This window comes from Myotis davidii, unplaced genomic scaffold (assembly GCF_000327345.1).
Source record: "Myotis davidii unplaced genomic scaffold, ASM32734v1 scaffold100, whole genome shotgun sequence".
In the NCBI taxonomy this organism is placed as follows: Eukaryota; Metazoa; Chordata; class Mammalia; order Chiroptera; family Vespertilionidae; genus Myotis; species Myotis davidii.
In genome coordinates, this window is record NW_006292691.1 from 992,918 (window position 1) to 1,010,884 (window position 17,967).

Genomic DNA, 17,967 nt, shown 5'->3' on the forward strand with positions numbered 1-17,967 from the left:
AGAGGGAACGTTCACCCTGGATGTTCTGCTCCCAAATCAGAGAGCCTCCACATGTACATGCAAAACTCCCTCACTGCTCACTCCAGCCACGGCTTCCGCTCTGTCACCGCCTACGGTGTACCTGCTGGCTACCTGCACTTCTGATATTTCCCAGCTGTTATTTCATTGGGGATGATGACTATAATTGCTGATTTGGGCACAATTAAAAAGAGAAATAAAGAAACAGAGTTGTCCACTTATTGATGATGAACCAAATGGATTTAATGGCACCAACTGTCTAGCTGGAATCCAGGTCCTGAAGCCAAGCGACTAAATGGGGAGGCAAAATTTCATCAGGGAAGGTTGCATAATAGTGTTTACTTTGAAACGCTGATCTCATTGTCTTATGTAAATGGGGGCCACTGTGACCCATTCCCTCATTCCCTCTGTCGCTGTAACAGGCAGCACTTGGACACCAATCTAAAACCTGATGATGCGTTGATGACCTTCACGTAAGTCTTGACAAAATTACACACACAGACACACAGGCGCTTACAATTGAGGAAGAACAGGCCTGGACCATTGGGAGCCCAGAAGATTCTGAGGCCTGGAGAGGTCCAGGGACTCACAGCTATTTGGGGCAACGAGAATCGACGTTTCTGTTTCCTGTGTCACTGCTTTTATCCCCAAGCTCTGGCTGCCTTTCCTAAGGCAGATCAAACAGCTCTAACTAAGATGAAAGGAGATGTCTTGCCTTCAAAAACTACAAAACACAGCACAACATAGCGAGTAGAGGACATTAAACTCACCAGGCTCTAACGAAGCTTCAAGGGCCTAGCCAGGTCCATTACCACACCGTGAGCAGAACAGGCCGCCACATCTACCACTCCAAGTTCTACATCACACCCCAAAGTGCTCTCGGCACAAAAGAAGAAGAGATTGTTTACAAAGTATTTTGCACGTTCTACATTCCCCAGACTCACTGGCTCTCACTTCCAGGCCTGTTGCTGGCTTTGCTGAAGCTCAAACCTCAAGACCATTATTTCTTCTGGTTGATCAGGATCGGCCCTTCCTTACCTAATCAGCCTCCACCTCATCTCTGACCCTTCCTTGCACCCTCCGCACTCTCGTCACCAACCTTCTCCATGCCCAGCGCCTCCTGCTGGACAGTAATGTAGAGAACAGGTCAAACCTGGGACTGGCTGGAGACAGATCCAGTCCCTTCTCAGAGGCTCGACACCCTGCCACCCTCTGCAGACGTCCACCCCTCCCACATCCCCAGCATTGGCAGGTTGCCCCCTGAACCTTGTCTGCTCCTGCCTCCACAGACAGATTGTTTAGTCCCAGTCCCTGAGAAAGAAGCCTTCCTACCAGGCCAAGGCATCCCTGCTCCAGCTGGACGCACCGGACCAGTGAGGCCTCTGTCTCAGTAGGGCCCCCTTAGCAAAAGCCATTTCCTCCCCTCCCTTTCCCTATCCAGGCTCTTAGACGCCTGTTGTCAACACCAGCTCAGCTCACATCTGTTATCTTTTATTTCATTTTATTAAAACTTACTTATTGTTATTTGTTTATTTAATCTTCACCTGAGGATATATCTTTTTCATTGCTTTGCAGAGAGAGTGGAAGGGGTGATTGGTAGAGGAAGAGGGAGAGAGAAACATTGATGTGAGAGAGACACATCAATTGGTTGCCTCCCACACACACCATGACTGGAGGTGGGGAGCGAACCCGCAACCCAGGTACATGCCCTTGACTGGGAATTGAACCTGTGACCCTTTGGTGCATGGGCTGACACCTTAACCACTGCGCAACACTGGCCGGGGCAAAACTAATTTATTATTCTTTAATCATAGGCAAAAACATTCAGTATAGATAAATTGGAACTACAGATGAGAAAGAAAAGCGATCCAATCATCCAGAGATAAATATGGTTAATCTCTCTTGGCGGTGAATTTCAGAAGTTTGATAGAATATTTAAAAAAAATAGAATACAGTACATACTATTTAAAACCCATTTTAACATATCATTAAAATATTTTAACATCATTAAATAGTACTGTAGTCATTAAGTTGTATGGTAACCCATAGAGAAGAGTTACAAATTTGTTTAATTAATTCTCCATTGCTGAACCTTTAAAGTATAACCATTTTCTTCTCCCATAAACATGGCGATGGAATCCTTATATCTGAGTCTTTGTGCACATTCCCAAACCTGCTGTAGGAAACCTTGAACTGGGGCTGGGGACCAACAGGCGTGTAACCACGTGGCCACACTGTCCTCCAGGGAGGTCGCACCAATTCAAGTGGTCCCCACGACACATAACACATCTAATCATGATAAAACACCAGGCAGACCCAATTTGAGGGACATTCTACCAAATACATGACCAGAACTGCTCTAAACTGTCAAGGTCATGAAAAGCCAGGAAGTCTAGGAGACTGCCACAGAGCAGGGGGCAGCATGGTTCCGGGAGGGACCTGGATGGAGAGAGCACTGGTGGGAAAGCTGGAGAAATCCAAAAAAGTCTGCTGCTTGGTCAACAGTTGTGCCAATGCTGCCACCTCGGTGTGTCACATGGTTATGTAAGATGTGGACACTAGGGGAAGCTGGGGGAAGGCCGATGGGGACTCCCTGTCTATCTTTGCTACTCAGTAACTGTCAAGAGCATCTTTCTAGAGTGCTGCCAACATCATTTTCCCAGGTGCGGCTGTGGCCTCGGACAGTACCTGGCTTGGCCTGGCCTCAGCATGAGGACACATCTAACTGCCATGAGGAGGAGGCAGCACTATGTATGAGACACCACATACCCTGGCAACAGGGGAACAAAGCATGGCGTGGCCACCGCCAATCCTGCAGGCAGCTGCTGATGTGAGCTCTACGGCCCGCAGTCTGGTTGTGCTCCATCATGCGTTGCCTTTGGTTGGGTTCAAGCTACTGACTGTGGATGTTTTGCTCAGAGCTTCTCCCACGTCTGGCTCAGTGCCAAGGGAGAGGATGGGCCATGTTCCCAGACGTGTGGACTGCCAGCAAGGCCAAGGACATCCCCGAGGAGGGCTATGCACATTCTTTCTCAGAAACACCAGGATGCACACCACAACTGTGCTGGCAGTTCTGGGTTCAGGAGACGTTTCACTAAAAATCAAAGGCAAGTAATCAGGTTTCTCGATTCAGTGTGTCCCTCACCATCAAGCATAGCCTTCCAAGCTGTTGGAGGCCTCAAGAAGGTGTGATGCCCCCTTTAAGAGTGATGACGTAAGAGCCTGTGGTGGCCACCAGATTATTTGCCGTCTTGTGACACCTACAAGTGGACTCAGAGTTCCTTGATTCCATGTGCAGACAAGCTGTGATTGAGTTCCTCCCTGTTCTACACACTATGGGGATGAAGGGGTTGGGCCAAGCCCCGGCCCCCATGGGCTGACAGTCTGGTGGGAGGAGGGGCAGGTATAGGGACGAAAAACTGACATACAAGATCCATGTCAGAGGAGGCAGGCTGGAGAACCACCAAGCGGGGCCTGGAGCTGTGCAGGTGCGGGAGGCGAAAGTGAGAAACATGTAGCTCCCAGGGGCCATGTCGGACAGCGGGAACAGCCAGTATGGGGACCATCAGTGGTAATGGACATCACACAAAAATTTATCACTGAATCCTGTCTGCATGTTAATCTTCTAAATGCTCCAAAGACATTCACTGAGACCAAAACCAAACGGAAAACCAGTAACACTATACTGTTAAAGGAATATTAACGTGAGACCAGCCAACGTGCCCATAATAAACACAGGGGATACTGCTTTAAGAGGGGTGTAAAATTCTCGATAAGAGGACACACGCATCAAGAAGAGATCTGTTATATGCACTTAGGAACCATTAACAGTACTAAAGCTGCACCGGTATTTGTGTCTCCATTCAGTGACTCCACACAGACAAGAGCTGCTATTGTAATAGCAACAAAGCATGGCCTCCTCGTCTAAAATTTCTGTTTTAAAATATCAAAGCATTTACAAAAGAAACTGGCACACAGCTGCTACTCCAGGGCTCACTTAACAATGCCTCTCCCTGTTACTTGCGTTGGCAAAGGTCAGGCTTGCCGATGCTGTGTTCCTCTTGCATCCAACAATGGGGCATTGGAGCCAGGAAGCTCCAGGGACACATGGCAGATTCTGGAAGTTCCAGGCCAGCCAGTGGCTGTGTTGGTGTCTGATGAGAGCAAAAGCCCTTCTCTGGCCTCTGGTGCTCATGGCAATTTAGGACACATGCGTGTTTACCTGGCAGGGAAGCGGCACTGGGGCAACACGAATAAAACCAGCCTGGTTGGCCTGGCCTCACACGGGCAGCTGCTAACGCGGGAGAAGCGGGGAGAAGCACCATCTCACCCAGCGCGTTTAGCTGTCTTAATGTAAGCGTGACCAAGAAAAGGGCTAACTCCTGGAGGGTAACCCTCTGTGTGCTCACTCTCTCACTCAACAAACAGCTAGTATCCAGTATACACCTGGCACTGCTCTAGGACAGTGATGGCGAACCTTTTGAGCTCGGCGTGTCAGCATTTTGAAAAACCCTAACTGAACTCTGGCGCTGGGTCACATATAGAACTTTTTAGATATTTGCAACCATAGTAAAACAAAGACTTATGTTTTTGATATTTATTTTATATATTTAAATGCCATTTAACAAAGAAAAATCAACCCCAAAATGAGTTCGCGTGTCACCTCTGACATGCGTGTCACAGGTTCGCCATCACTGCTCTAGGAGCTGGGGGCACAGCAACAAATCAAGGTAGAGTCCTTGTCTTCAAACGAAAACGTATTTGAGTTGGTGGAGGCAGGCAATAAACAAATAGAATGAGTAGACACAGCATGTGGGATTTAGTTGGTGATACATGCTATGACGACAAACAGAGGCCATGAGCAAACTGGGAGAAGAGAGTTCCAGGCAGAGGGCACAGCAAGCGCAAAGGCCCTGCGTTGGGAACACACTGGATGTGGTTGAGGGACAGCAATATAAAAAATGATGTTTTAATTATTTGTGAATGAAGGCCGTTTTCTGCTGTCCTCTAGAATTGATGGGCAAAATGATACTGAGTATGTGGATTTCAGTTTGGGGAGGAAATGGGGAGAGCTCTCATCCATATTCAATGTGCAATTTCTCTTCTCTACTCTGGTGTCCCAGTGTTTGGAGAATCCAATCTCACATAAAGATGTAGATACAAATACTAAAAAAACAAAAGTCAGAAAAAAGGAAACAGGATTAAAAATGACCCTTCCTAAGAACACTGCTCTGGAACGTGTAGGGGAAGGTGGTGGAGAGTGGCTGCGTTTCTGAGCCTCACCCAGCACAACGAGGTACCTGCCCCTGTGAACTAATAAGGATCCCTGGGAGGGGGAGAGGGCAGATCTGTCAGTGGTACCCAATCTGACAAAGGGTAACCTGCCCCATAAGCTCCAGCTCCAGGGGCCTCGCTAGCACCCACTCCGGGCAGTAACTGAGAGCTCCCAAGCGGAAATCTCGATGGAGCAGGGAGAAGAAACTGAGAGATTACCTCATGGGTTTGATTCAGTAAAAGCAGTATTGGGAAAGGTCAAGCAGTTGTGCTGGTGAATCTGGAACAAATTATTGAAACATGATCAGAGATGAAAAACAAAGCAAACCAAAAAAGGAGAGGCGACTATTAACTCCAAGAAAAACAAAGAGTTATTAGGAAAAAAATTACACTTCATTATTGGCTTAGCAGTCAAAAGTATATAGACAATGTCTACAAGTGACACACCCAGAATAATCCACACACACCACTGAGAAACGTGAGGTAAATACCAGGACTGCGAGAGATGAAGAAGCTGCTCTGGAGAACAGGAGAGGGGAGGAGAGGTGAAAGGTGCTGCTGTGTTTGCTAGAAGCTGTATATTACAGTTTCACTTTCTAATCCATGCACAGGTCTATGTTTCCTTAGATAATTGAAAGAATGACCTTCAGGCTTATTATCTGGCCACAGTGTGACAAAACCAGGAATTGGTCAACAAAAATAACCTATTAAGCCCTAAGGGCTTGAGATTTTTGAGGCTCTTCTCTAAACAGCACTAGGACCAAAAAGGCATTAGCACTGAGGGTTATAAGCGATACCATCTGCCACTGTCAGGGAGACCCTGGGGTCTCAACTGATGGGGTGGGCCAGGAACACAGAGGGAGTGGTCACCTGCCTCCATGCTCTCATTAGCAGATAAGGAGATGGAAAATTAATGACTTAAACAATCAACACATGATCTTAGAAAATAATAAGCCCCTTCCTCTCAAGGGGGAGGAGGGAAGCAACCTATAAAAGGTAAAAATTAATGAGCCAGAACACTTTTTAAAAAAATCTGATAAATAAAACCGCTTCTTTGATTGAAGAGACCCATGACAAAAATAGCCTATGGCTGTTTAGACCAGTACTTAGCATTACACAGGAGAGTCAGTAGAACTAGAGCTGGGGGTGAAGTACAGAGGCCACTCTGAACAGTATACGGCCAGGGGGCAGCGGGGAAGAGCATGCGAGGTCAGACAGACCCGAGAGTGCAGAGGCTCACACAGCAAGTCTCTAGGCCAGTGATGGCGAACCTATGACACGCGTGTCAGAGGTGACCCGCGAACTCATTTTTTTGGTTGATTTTTCTTTGTTAAATGGCATTTAAATATATAAAATAAATATCAAAAATGTAAGTCTTTGTTTTACTATGGTTGCAAATATCAAAAAATTTCTATATGTGACACAGCACCAGAGTTCAGTTAGGGTTTTTCAAAATGCTGACATGCTGAGCTCAAAAGGTTCGCCATCACTACTCTAGGTTATAAAACCACCTTCTTCAACTGTTAGGGCGCTGGCACCCAGGAAACTCTCAACAGTTAGCTGCAATACTATCGTTAATTATCCTGTAAACTGAAAAGCAAATGCTAGTCGAACTTACACATCAACACCATAAAAATAAAAGGTAATTTAGAAGCATCCCAGACAAAGCCATCCAAATGAATTCAGGACTGAAAGTATGAATTACAGCAACAAAATGCTTCTTCAATATACTAGAATTCGGCATATTAAAGAGGTAAGCACGTTTTAGAAGCACAAGTAGATAACTAGATGTGATGGGAGAAACTTAAAGCAGGCACAGTGTTAATGATAATGTGAATAAGAAAAAATGGTCTTTAAAATATACTTTCTTCTAGGTTCAACTGAGTAATTTTCATCAGACATTACTAAATGAGAAAAGGAGAGTGGCAGCAATACAAAGACTATAGTCCCTTTGGGCAGACACTGACCGTGGCCACGAGTGTGTTGTGTGCTGCCCATGTCTGTGCACAGTGCACAGATCTGAGTGGGCACAGAGCCAGGAAAGGCCAGTCAGGTGGGTGTTAACTCCAGGGGGACAAAATCAGATGAAAAAGATGACACTAAAGACAGGCACTACCTACATGAAGGAAGTAGAACCCACACCACGAGAGACACTCTAAGGGGCTCCAGTGCCCCAGAACCAGTTTTTCCCCTTTGGACACCCTGGTCCGAATGCCACGCACCGCCGACAGTCTGGAAACCCGGATGATTCAGGAAGCCCCGTGGACAACTGTGCCAAACTGGGTGACCGCCAGGAGCACCAGCTTCTCCCTTTGGGATGTATATCGCCTTTAGTCTCTTCCCCAGTGCCAACCCCTCACCTGCTCACTCCTTCTCCACCCCCAACAGAAAGTCACACCCTGGGCAGGTCCCTTCAAACCTTCACTGGTGGCCCAGTGACCTGAGAGGAAAGTGCAGTGTGGAGCAGAGAAGAATGAGGCAGAAACACCACCCCCCAGAGCACCGAGGGTCTCAGACCAGAGGTGGAAGGGCCGCTGGTGCGGAGGAGGGAGGGCTCCCGCAGCGGAGGCTCCCCAGAAAGGGCTTGCAGCCGTGGGCGAGCTCACGGTCAGGCGGATGAGGCTGCCTCTGATTATGGGAATAATTTAATTAAAAGAAACTGCTTTCTTGGACATGGGGGCTGGGAAGGGAATCAGACGAACCATAATTAAACCAGAGGATATGAGAACCAGGCGAAGCGAGGACCTGGAGACGGTTTGGGGGGGACCTGCTGCGGCTGAGGTGGCTCAGAGCTCCAAGGCAGCTAATCGCTTCCTGCAGGCAGGCTCCACTCCAGCACTAATAGGTTTTAATAAAAACTTCCAATTGGGCCAGTAAACCCCTCATTAAGCTGTTTTTAAAGCATGAATTTAAGAGCAGCAAGGGTGAGGGGTCACAGGGAGCATTTAATTCACAACGTCTGGTGGGAGGCGCTGCTGTGACTGAGTACACCGGGTTCAAGTGTCCAGGCCTCATAAGCCCAGGACACAAGTCGGACCTGCCTGGAAAACAGACTTAATAAGGCAGAAGCAAAGTGTCCCGCAGGAACAGAGCAAAGAGCTGCTCTCAGTGCAGTGACAACATTCAAAAGCAGCCTGAATGCCGTCCCCGCAGGCAGGCCCCGCCACGCTTGCACAGGTGGCCCAGCTTCCCTACCAGACACCTGACTGTCCAGGGCCGTGCCTAGCACGGCCCTAGAGGCTCCCCTAGCCCAGGCCTGGATGCTCAGCCAGACCCATCCGAGGTTCACCCACGGGCGTGTCGCTGCAGCCTTGGTGTGTGCCATTCATTCCTGTGCCCACGATGCGGATCTCTCACGGAGACCTCCATGTGCTCACAGCTTGCAGTGCATGATCTGGATCAGCCCCAAGGCCCCTTCCCGGTCCTGCCCACTGGCTACTGTTCCCAGCAGCACTGGCTGGTACCTGCCAGCCCCGAGGAAGCCTCTGGACTAGCTGACACATGGGTTTCACATTAGGATAAAGCAGTAATGCACTGATTATAGTTCTTATTGAAACGAGGGGTCCCTAAATCGTCCAACTCTTAGCCTGATAGGCCTGCAGCAAAACCCAGAATAATCTCCTCCCAGGATCCTCTCCTAGGATTCCCTCCAGACCCCTCCCTCCATCTGGAGTGTGCTCGTGTCCTCGCTGCCAGTTCCCCTGTGCGTCCCCACGCCTCCAGGCCCCTCAGCACCAGCCCACCCGCAGGCCCCTCCACACAGGCTACCTTGCAGCCTCACTACCCCACCCTTGTTCCCAGCACTGCACTGAGAATCCAAACCATGGATTCAATGCAGCTAATCTTGAGGCTTAATTTTACTGACTTCTGCATCTTTTTTATATTGAAACAATTACAGTATATTAGAGGGATCAATTCAGAACAAATATATTAGAGGGACAAGTCCAGACTCCATCCCGTAGAAGCTTCCTGCCATTAGCTGCCTTCCTTGATGCCCACCTCTTCGGGTCTAGTTGTCTGGACCAGTGTGAATAGCCCGTGCTGGTTGAAGGGCCTCTGAAAATGAGCCTCTCGGGGTTGCCCCAGGCCTGGGAGAAGCTGGCCTCTGAGGGAAGACTGCAGGAGCATTTGGGTGTAAGTCACAGGACTCAGCCCCGAAAAAACAACTGCTGTGGCCCTTGCTCAATCTAACCTCACCAGACGCAGACAGACAGGAGCCCCCTTCCGAGAGTGCTTGGTCCTTTAAGGCTGAAGTGCACCGCCGGGGTGGGGGTGGGGGCTCAGCAGGCCATCGGGAGGGCATGAAAAGACCAGCAAGCCCTTCCCGGAGCCCTATGCGGCCTGCCAGGTCCTGCACTATTTTCAAATGCACGAGGACGACATGAAGTTTCCAAAAAGGCTCCAGCCCCAAGCTCACAAATATCAAAAAGCTCACTTCCTACAGAGGAGCAGGAAACAGCATGTAGAGGGGCACTGAATTAATCACATTTTAGACCCATTCTTTGAAGTGAAAGTTACCAGGCCGGCAGATTTCAAAGCGGAGCCACAGTCAATGCTTCAGGGGAGATGCAGCTGGCGAGGCTGTTATCACAAATGCTGTGGTTTTCCTGTGTCCTGGAGCAAACGGCCTCCGTTCACATGCGGTCCCCTTACCCCGCAGGCACGGGAATGCAAGACCCCAGGGGACAGGGCCAAAGGGTGGCAGCAGGTGACACCCACAATGAGGAGGGGACTTCAAGACCCTGGAGAAATGCTCACAGAAACTCAGAAATCCCGGAAACACCTAGTCACGGAACAAAGGAAAGAACCAGAGAGGTCTGGGCTGTGTCTCCTTCAGGCAGGAGACCCGCCACGTGTCCCTACTCCCAAACCGACGGGGTCACACTCACACCTGCCGAATAAGCGGTTGGAGGAGAGGTGGTTGAGCTCCCCAGAAGAAAATGTTAAGCAGAGGACATCCCCAGGCCAGCCGTCCACAGAACCTTCTAGCGATGGAGATGGTCCGTGATTGGCTTGGCCCACCGTGGCTGAGCGCTTGATGTGCCACAGGTGTGACTGAGCAGCGCCAGCTTTATTTCATTTAATTTTAATTAAGCCAGAAAGCACAGGTGGCTGGAGACGACTGTATTCAACAGTTGCTCAAGCAGCCTCGCTCAAGTCAGCCGGCGGCACTATTTTCCGGGAATGCTGTTCAGTGGTGCAGCTTAGTATCTCAGCAGGTAATCCAGAGCTGCTTTATTGTCATGCGAGTCCATTTTGCAAAATAAAGACAATAAATATAATTAAGTTCTATGTTCATTAATATGTCTGTGTCTATAGATCTATGTTCACTAATGAGAACATAGAGGAGTAAAAAGAGGACAGGATGATCTGCTCATTATGAAAACTAAGTTCTCGTAGGCAACCCCCAAACAAGACAAGCCGGGAAAGTTCCCAAAAGGTCGAAGTCCCTTCAGTTTGGTTGTTCTGAGCCTGACACCACAGTAACTGAAGGAAACAGCAGAAATGCTTGGCGGTCACCCAGTGGCCAGCCAGCTGCCGTGACTCTTAGGGGTCTTCTGAATTTGTGCTTGTGGACGTTTAGTGGGGGTGGCCCACCAAGTGCTATAGAGAAGACAGCACATGAAATTCAGTCCTACTCAGGACCCCTCAGGAGGAAATGTAGTAGCAAATCAAATGCTGGCTTCTCCAGCATTATCGCCTGCGACTAGAGAAGCAGTTAAATGTGTGAAGAGCACCAGCTATACCAACAGAAGCATAAATGGAGGACAGACTTGCTTTAATCCAGAGTAAAATAGCCCTTAGCCTAAGTGTCTGTTAGCAGAGCCAGTTTGACATGCTACCACCACCTGGGGCTGAAGGTCTGGGGCTATGGCAAGCAGTTGGGGTTTGGGGAGGGGAGCTGAATCATCCTCAGCATGCAGCCTTTCTCAGATTAACACGTGATGTAAGGAACGGCATTCATGCTTGCAGGCTGTTCTCTGTGCGGTGCCCAGTTCCAGCAGGGGCACCAGCTCCATGTCAGAGACCCCGGGTCCCCATCTCAGCTCTCACATCACTACTGGTCTGTTGCCTCACCTGAGACAGAACAGCGACCCTACCCCAAAGGTGGTCGCCAGGAAGCCACGAGAGCATGCATTTGAGGGTTAGTTACTTTTTGCTGCCTCTGCTACCTGTGTCTGTCCATTCACAAGCCCCACTGTGTGTGCTTGGTTTGCTCCACAAAAGCTGATTTTATGGTAATTGCCTAGAATTCACTGCATCAAATCACAGGGCCTTCTCCCACCCTATACAGGAGTTAGGGCCTGGTGGTTTTTTCTGTCCTAACAACTGGGAAAAGGAACACTGTTACAGTTTTGGATAAATCAAAAAAATAATGTTTACTAAGGCAAGAGGGTTTATCTAAATGTTGGATAAGGCAGGTTTCTTTGAGGATAATTTTGATATCAAATAAACCCTAATTCAGAAGGTGCAGGAAGCCCAGTTCTTTCTCATGTCTAACCTCATTCCCAAACTTAGGAAAGTTTCCTTTCCTTTGCACCTAACTCACAGGTTATAGAACCGGTTATAATCTAGGCCACACTAGATTTACAAGTGGGGAAGAGAATATTTCCTGAAGTAAGTCCCCATGGCTTGCTTCTTCTTGCCCTTTTTTTTTTTTTTTTTTTTTTTAGGAAAGTTTCCTTTCCTTTGCGCCTAACTCACAGGTTATAGAACCGGTTATGATTAGGCCACACTAGATTTACAAGTGGGAAAGAGAATATTTCCTGAAATAAGTCCCCATGGCTTGCTTCTTCTTGCCTTTTTTTTTTTTTTTAAGTGCAAACCTGAGAAAAGGAAAGTGTCAACACCTCAGACCACAAGGTCCTGGCAGCTCGGACACACCATATCACTGGACGGTGCTATTTGGAGGGTTAAGAAGTTGGTGAGTGACACTGGCTTGTGAGAGTCTGATTGTTTTGCTTTAAATTTTAAAATTAAATTTTTGTTTTGTTACCTACCTTTAAGGCAATTAAAAATCAGGATTTTTAAAATTTACTCTCATTTTAACAAATTCCAATGCTTTACCTGAAGAAATTCCTCTAACATTTTTGACGTGCAGATCCTCTGAAAAATACTTCATTTTTGTCTTCATTGTTGAGGATAGTTTTGCTGGGTATGGAATTCTGGGTTGACAGTCAGGTTTCCCTCCTTGCTGGCACTTTATGATATCATTCCCTTGTCCTCTGGCTGGCACAGTTTCTAACTAAATAGTGTGCTGTAATTATTATCTTTGTCCCTCAATACCGGTCTTTCCCACCTCTGGCTTCATTTAAGATTTTCTTTCTCATTGATTTTTGACAGTTTGACTATAACATATCTAGGAATGTGTGTGGTCAGTGTGGTTTTCTTAGTGACTTCCAAAATTCTTAAATCTGTGGCATTTTGTCTCTCATTCATTTTGGAAAATTCTTGGCCCTTGTTTCTTCAAATATTTTTCTACCCTTTCTCTCTTTTTGTTAAGCTTTTTGATATAGCCCATCAGCCCTCAGGTATTATGTTCTGTTCTTTTTTTCCCCCACTTGTGTTTTACTTTTAATATCTTTAAGTTCGCTGATTTTTTCCCCCTCAGCTGTCCTGCTCTGTTGCAAACCATGAAAGGAAGCCCAGATCGAACTCTACTGTTTATTTCTCACATTTCCATCTGGTTCATTTGTAGTTTCCCTCTGTTTGCTGAAACAGCTCATCTGTTCTTGTAGGTTGTCCACCTTTTCCATTAGAACCTCTGACATGTTCACAACTGTCAGTTAGGGGCCCTGAGAGCCCCACCATCTGAGTCATCTCTACTGACTGCTGCATCCCTCAACAACCCCCAGTTAGTGAGTCCATTTTTATTTTTCTGTGTTTGTCTAGTGATTTTTTTAATTATGTCAAAGATTGTGTGTAGAAACATAGTAGCTCCTGAGGTGAACATACTTATCCCAAAATGAGCATGTACAGTGAGGCTGTTGGGGAGGGAGTGGGAGGGGGATGAGAGAACCTAGCCAGGAAATTAGCTGGTTTTGAGTTTGTTGTTTCCTCATGACCCTCAGTGACCACAGGCTGCAACTTCCTAGGGAAGGCTTCAGTCACCTGCTGTGCTCAGCATGGGCCTTGGGGTTCCTCACTTGCAGCAGCTCCAGTGCATCTGCCGGATCGGCCTCACCCAAGCTGCTGCCTCTCCTTGGGTGTGGGCAGATGGTGGGAGAGGGACTCTCAGCTCCTGGTCCAGTCTCATTTGCAGTCTTGGGGTGGGGCCTTCTCAGAATTCCTCTCGATTCTCCCCCTACTCCACTCACCAACAGCCCCCAGCAGTAGCAGAGCAGGCTCTGTATCAGACACAATCTGGGGCCCCTCTCACAGATCCCCTTCTCTCAGGGACCTCAGTGCATAGGATTGATGTCCCCTTCTGAGTGGTTCGAGGCTTCTGCTTCCTATAAAAGGAGAGTCCGGACCAGGTGGGTATGTCAGTGGCCAGTCATCTCCTGCATTACACCACCAAGGAAACCCTATGTATCACCCCACCTGCCCCAATCTTTCTCACAAGCCTTACAGACCATAACGCTCAGTCAGCAAGAACTCCATGTCTGGTGACAACTGTTTCCCTAAGAATTCTCCTTAACCTCTTAGCCTAATGAATTCTCCTTAACCTCTCCCTCTTTCACTTTGCTGCAGGTGAGGCCAGTCACAGGTCCATCCCTCCTCAGTCAGGAGAGGTAGGAATTTTGATCCATTGAGCTACTTTGTTGAGTACAAAAAAAGTTGGCTTATGCAGAATACCCAGCTCACTGTTAGGATGGGAGAGTCTCTCAGGAAAGCAGAATCTCAATGATTTAACCCATTTTCAATGTAATCCTGTGTTCAGCCTCGCCTATGGCTGGTGTTCCCGGTGGACGGACCATGTGCACATGAACAGAACGTGTGTTCTCAGAAACACCCATTAGAGCCGGGTGCCAGGCAGCACTGTTCAGTGGGTCCATCCTTTTACCAATTTCCATCTAGTTGTTCTGTCAACTGAGGAAAAGGGGGTGTTGAAATTCCTTCTCTGTCTCCCTTTAGTTATCACCTTAAACTCATCCAAGGATATGTTTGACTTAAGAGAAAGGGAGAGAGAAACATCGATCAATTGCCTCCCATATGCACCCCAACAGGGAATTGAACCCACGCCTTTTGCTGTACAGACGAAGCTTCAACCAACTGAGCCAAGGGCCAGGGCTAGTTGTCACTTTTTTTAAATCTCATGTACTTTGAGATTTGTTATGTCTTCCTGCCTGATGACTCGTCCTTAATCTCCAGGGATACTTGATCTTGAATTCTCCTTCTGACTACTGTCTCCAGTGTACCTTTCCCGTCCATTTCCTATCACACTTTCTGCATTTCTACATTTAATGTGCATTACCTCTAGAAGCATATAGCTGCATCTTACTTTTTTCTTAAGTTGTTCTGTAGATTCCTGTCTTTTAACGGGAGTTTTTGGTCCATTAACACTTAATGTAATTACTGATACGGTATTTAGGTTTACCACTTAATTTTTCATTTACTATTAAACCCTTAGTTTTATATCCGTGCTCCTCCTTCCTGCCTTTTTGGGTCATTCAAATGTTTTCAGCTCACCTCTTTAATGTGTCTATCAGAGTTTTAACTGTTACTCCACATTTTCCTGGTGCATGTTCCAGGGACTACAATACGCATCTTTAGCTTTTGAATCTACCTAAAGTTAATACTATGCCGCTTCACATAAAACGTGGACACTGTAGCCACACAGGTCCATCTGCGCCTTCTGCCATGCTCCATGTCATGCCTGTCACATGTATTCCCCTCTGAGTGCGTTACAAATCTCAGAAGACAAAGGATTCATTTCACTTTAAATAGTTATATGTATTTTGAAGGAAGAAAATGAAGGAAAACCATCTTCACATTTACCTATGTATTTACTGTTTTCTGTGTTCTGTACTCCTGCCCAGGGACCCACGTTCTCACCTCCTGTTACTTCCTTCAGCCTGGAGAGCTGCCTGTGGCATTCGTGTAGTGCTCATCTGCCAGCAATGAATTCTCTCATTTCTCCTTATTTCACCTCCATCCCTGGAGGGCACAGTCTGGGTGCAGGATCTTGGTGGACTGTGTCCATCTTTCAGCACCACTGTTCCTGGGAGCCAGGGTCCAACCATTTCAAGGGCAATGATAAGCTTCTCTGGCTGTTTTCAAGATTCTCCCTTCCCCTTTGGTTTTTGATAATGATATCAGATGATGTGGCAGGCAGCTTTATTTTATTTATGCTGTTTGGGGTTCACCAATCTTCCTGCATCTGTACACCTATGAGTCCCACCACATTGGGAAACTGTTCAGCCATTCTCTGTCCCCTCCAGGGGCTCTGGTCTCAGCCTGGGCAATGTCTACTGATCTTTCATTCCTGTCACCTCCACCCTACTATCCAGCCCACCTAGGGAACTCCTTATTTCAGATACTGTATTTTTCAGTTCTGAAATTTCCACTCGGTTCTTTTCTAGATTTTCTGCTGTGAGGGATGTTTTTTTTCCTTCAGGAGCCTGGTTTCCCTCACCTGGTACACAGTGTTGGCAGCTGCTCAGACCCTGTCTGAAAACCCAGCATCTAGTCATCTTGGGGTTGGCCTCTGTCGACTGCCTATTCTCCCCAGAACGGGCCTGATGTCCCGGTCCTCTCTTTCTTGAGTGGTTGGGGACTGTGTCCTGAACATAAGGATGTCAAGCTGAGGGCTATCTGGGTTCTGTTATGCCGGAGAGCACTGATGTCTTTGTTGTAATGGCATGTAAGCTGGTGAGACCCTATGCCATGGCTGGCCCTGTCCAGTCCTGTTCACTTAGGGGCTGTCTTCTGCTTGTCCCCAGACAGCGGCCGTGGTCCCACTGCCCATTCATCTCTGAACAAAAACCTTACTTACTCTGCACGCTCACTCTGGGTGCAGCGTTTCCCTGAGCCTACAGCTGGGGAACCTGAAGTCCTCCCCCTCCTCTGGGTAGGGTGTCCATGGGCTTGTGTCCACTGGGGACTCAGTGGGGCCTGGAGTGGGGAACACACATGTCATAGGCCTTTTCATTCATCCAGGGTTGGGGATGGATCCATGACATTCGATGGAACCACTACCTGTTGTCACTATTGTGGGACGACTCTACCCAGTAACATAGAGACGGTTCCATACGCGTGAGCCTAAAAATGCATGAGTTCCCTCCTCGGTGTTAGTCCACCACTCTGGGCAAGAGGCTGGCTGGGGGTAGGAGTCCAGGTTAGATAACAAACGTGGCATCAGAACAACATGGTGAAACCTGAGGCTAATGACAGATGCTCAAGCAATGAGAAAGCCAGAAAAAAAGGCAGGAGGATACATACCCCAATACAAAATGTTAACTCTCGCAGAGTTTTTTTCTAAATGATTTTCACTTACCAAATGAATACCTGAAAAACAAAAGGAGAAAAATGTATTAAAATTTGGCATGTTTTGCCAAAAAATGTATAAGATTAAAGCATTGTGTTACCCCACTAAGTAGAACCCATGTCCATGACCCGAGGACAGTGTGGGGTCAGGGCACAGAGTTTATGAGCATTAAATACAGCAGGAAGTGAAGATAGAGGGAGATGTGTCCTCAGGTGCTGAGTGGAGGGGAGAGTGGAGGGGAGACCTGTCCTAGTTGCTGAGTGGAGGGGAGACCTGTCCTCGTTGCTGAGTGGAGATGGGTGTGGAGGGGAGACCCGCCCTCAGGTGCTGAATGGGGGTTTGGAGCCCCACCAGGCTGCCCTGGGGGATAAAAGCCTTTTCATGCCCAGCCCCACCCCACAACAGGCCAATCAAAAAATATTTTGGAAAAAAGTAAATGTAACACTTGGCTTTCCTGCAGTAAACAATTGCAATCAAACAATGTAAGAATGTCATACCCTAGACTCTGAAAATTTAAAAGATGGTATTACCCTGAGCACATATTAGAAAAGGGCCTAAATTAAAGGAATTTGGGGGCTTGTCTCCTCTCTAAGGACTTGAGGTCTGTCTTCATCTGAAATCTAAGTAGTACCCTGAGTCCTCATACTGGCCTGGGGCTTCAGTGATGCAGGCTCACTGTGCACCCTTGGGAAGGGGAGACACATGAGCCCAAATCATAGATTGTAAATCCTACAACATAATGGAACACAACTAAGGTGGGGATCGCATGTGGCCTTGGAACAAATACCCCTCACACCTGTGCAGCTCTGGCCCCTGTCTCCCAGCCCAAGTTAACAACAAAGTCTACCACTTGGATAAAAGACCACACCCATCTTTACAAACATCATGGCCTATTTTTTAGGAGTAAAAAGCAATGGGGAACTGACACACCCGACAGTGTGAATGGACCCTGAGAGCACCATGCTGTGTGAGATGAGCCGGACACGGAAGGCCACGCAGTGTGTGACTCCATGTATGTGAAGCATCAGAACAGGTGCATCCCCAGCGACAGAAGTGGGTCAGTGGTGCCAGGGACTGGAGAGAAATGCGTCTGTGTGAGGAGAACGGGGGTATATGGGCTTCTATAGGGGGTGACAAAAGCGTTTTATACTTAGTGAGGGTTGCAAACTTTGTGACTATATAAAGCCACTGACATGTATACTTCAACTGGGTAAATTTAATGGTATGCAAATTATACCTCAATA

At 47.6% G+C, this 17,967-nt stretch overlaps 1 protein-coding gene across 1 annotated transcript in view; it reads right to left on the reverse strand.

Moving 5' to 3' along the window:
• Positions 1–17,967, reverse strand: part of LMF1 (lipase maturation factor 1) — a gene marked incomplete at its 5' end in the record, with an annotated part of 107,934 nt that overhangs the window by 67,965 nt on the left and 22,002 nt on the right. The window contains one exon of the mRNA XM_006766207.2: positions 16,733–16,743. Within this exon, the coding sequence (XP_006766270.1) occupies positions 16,733–16,743 (11 nt within the window). The remainder of the gene's footprint in view (positions 1–16,732; positions 16,744–17,967) is intronic.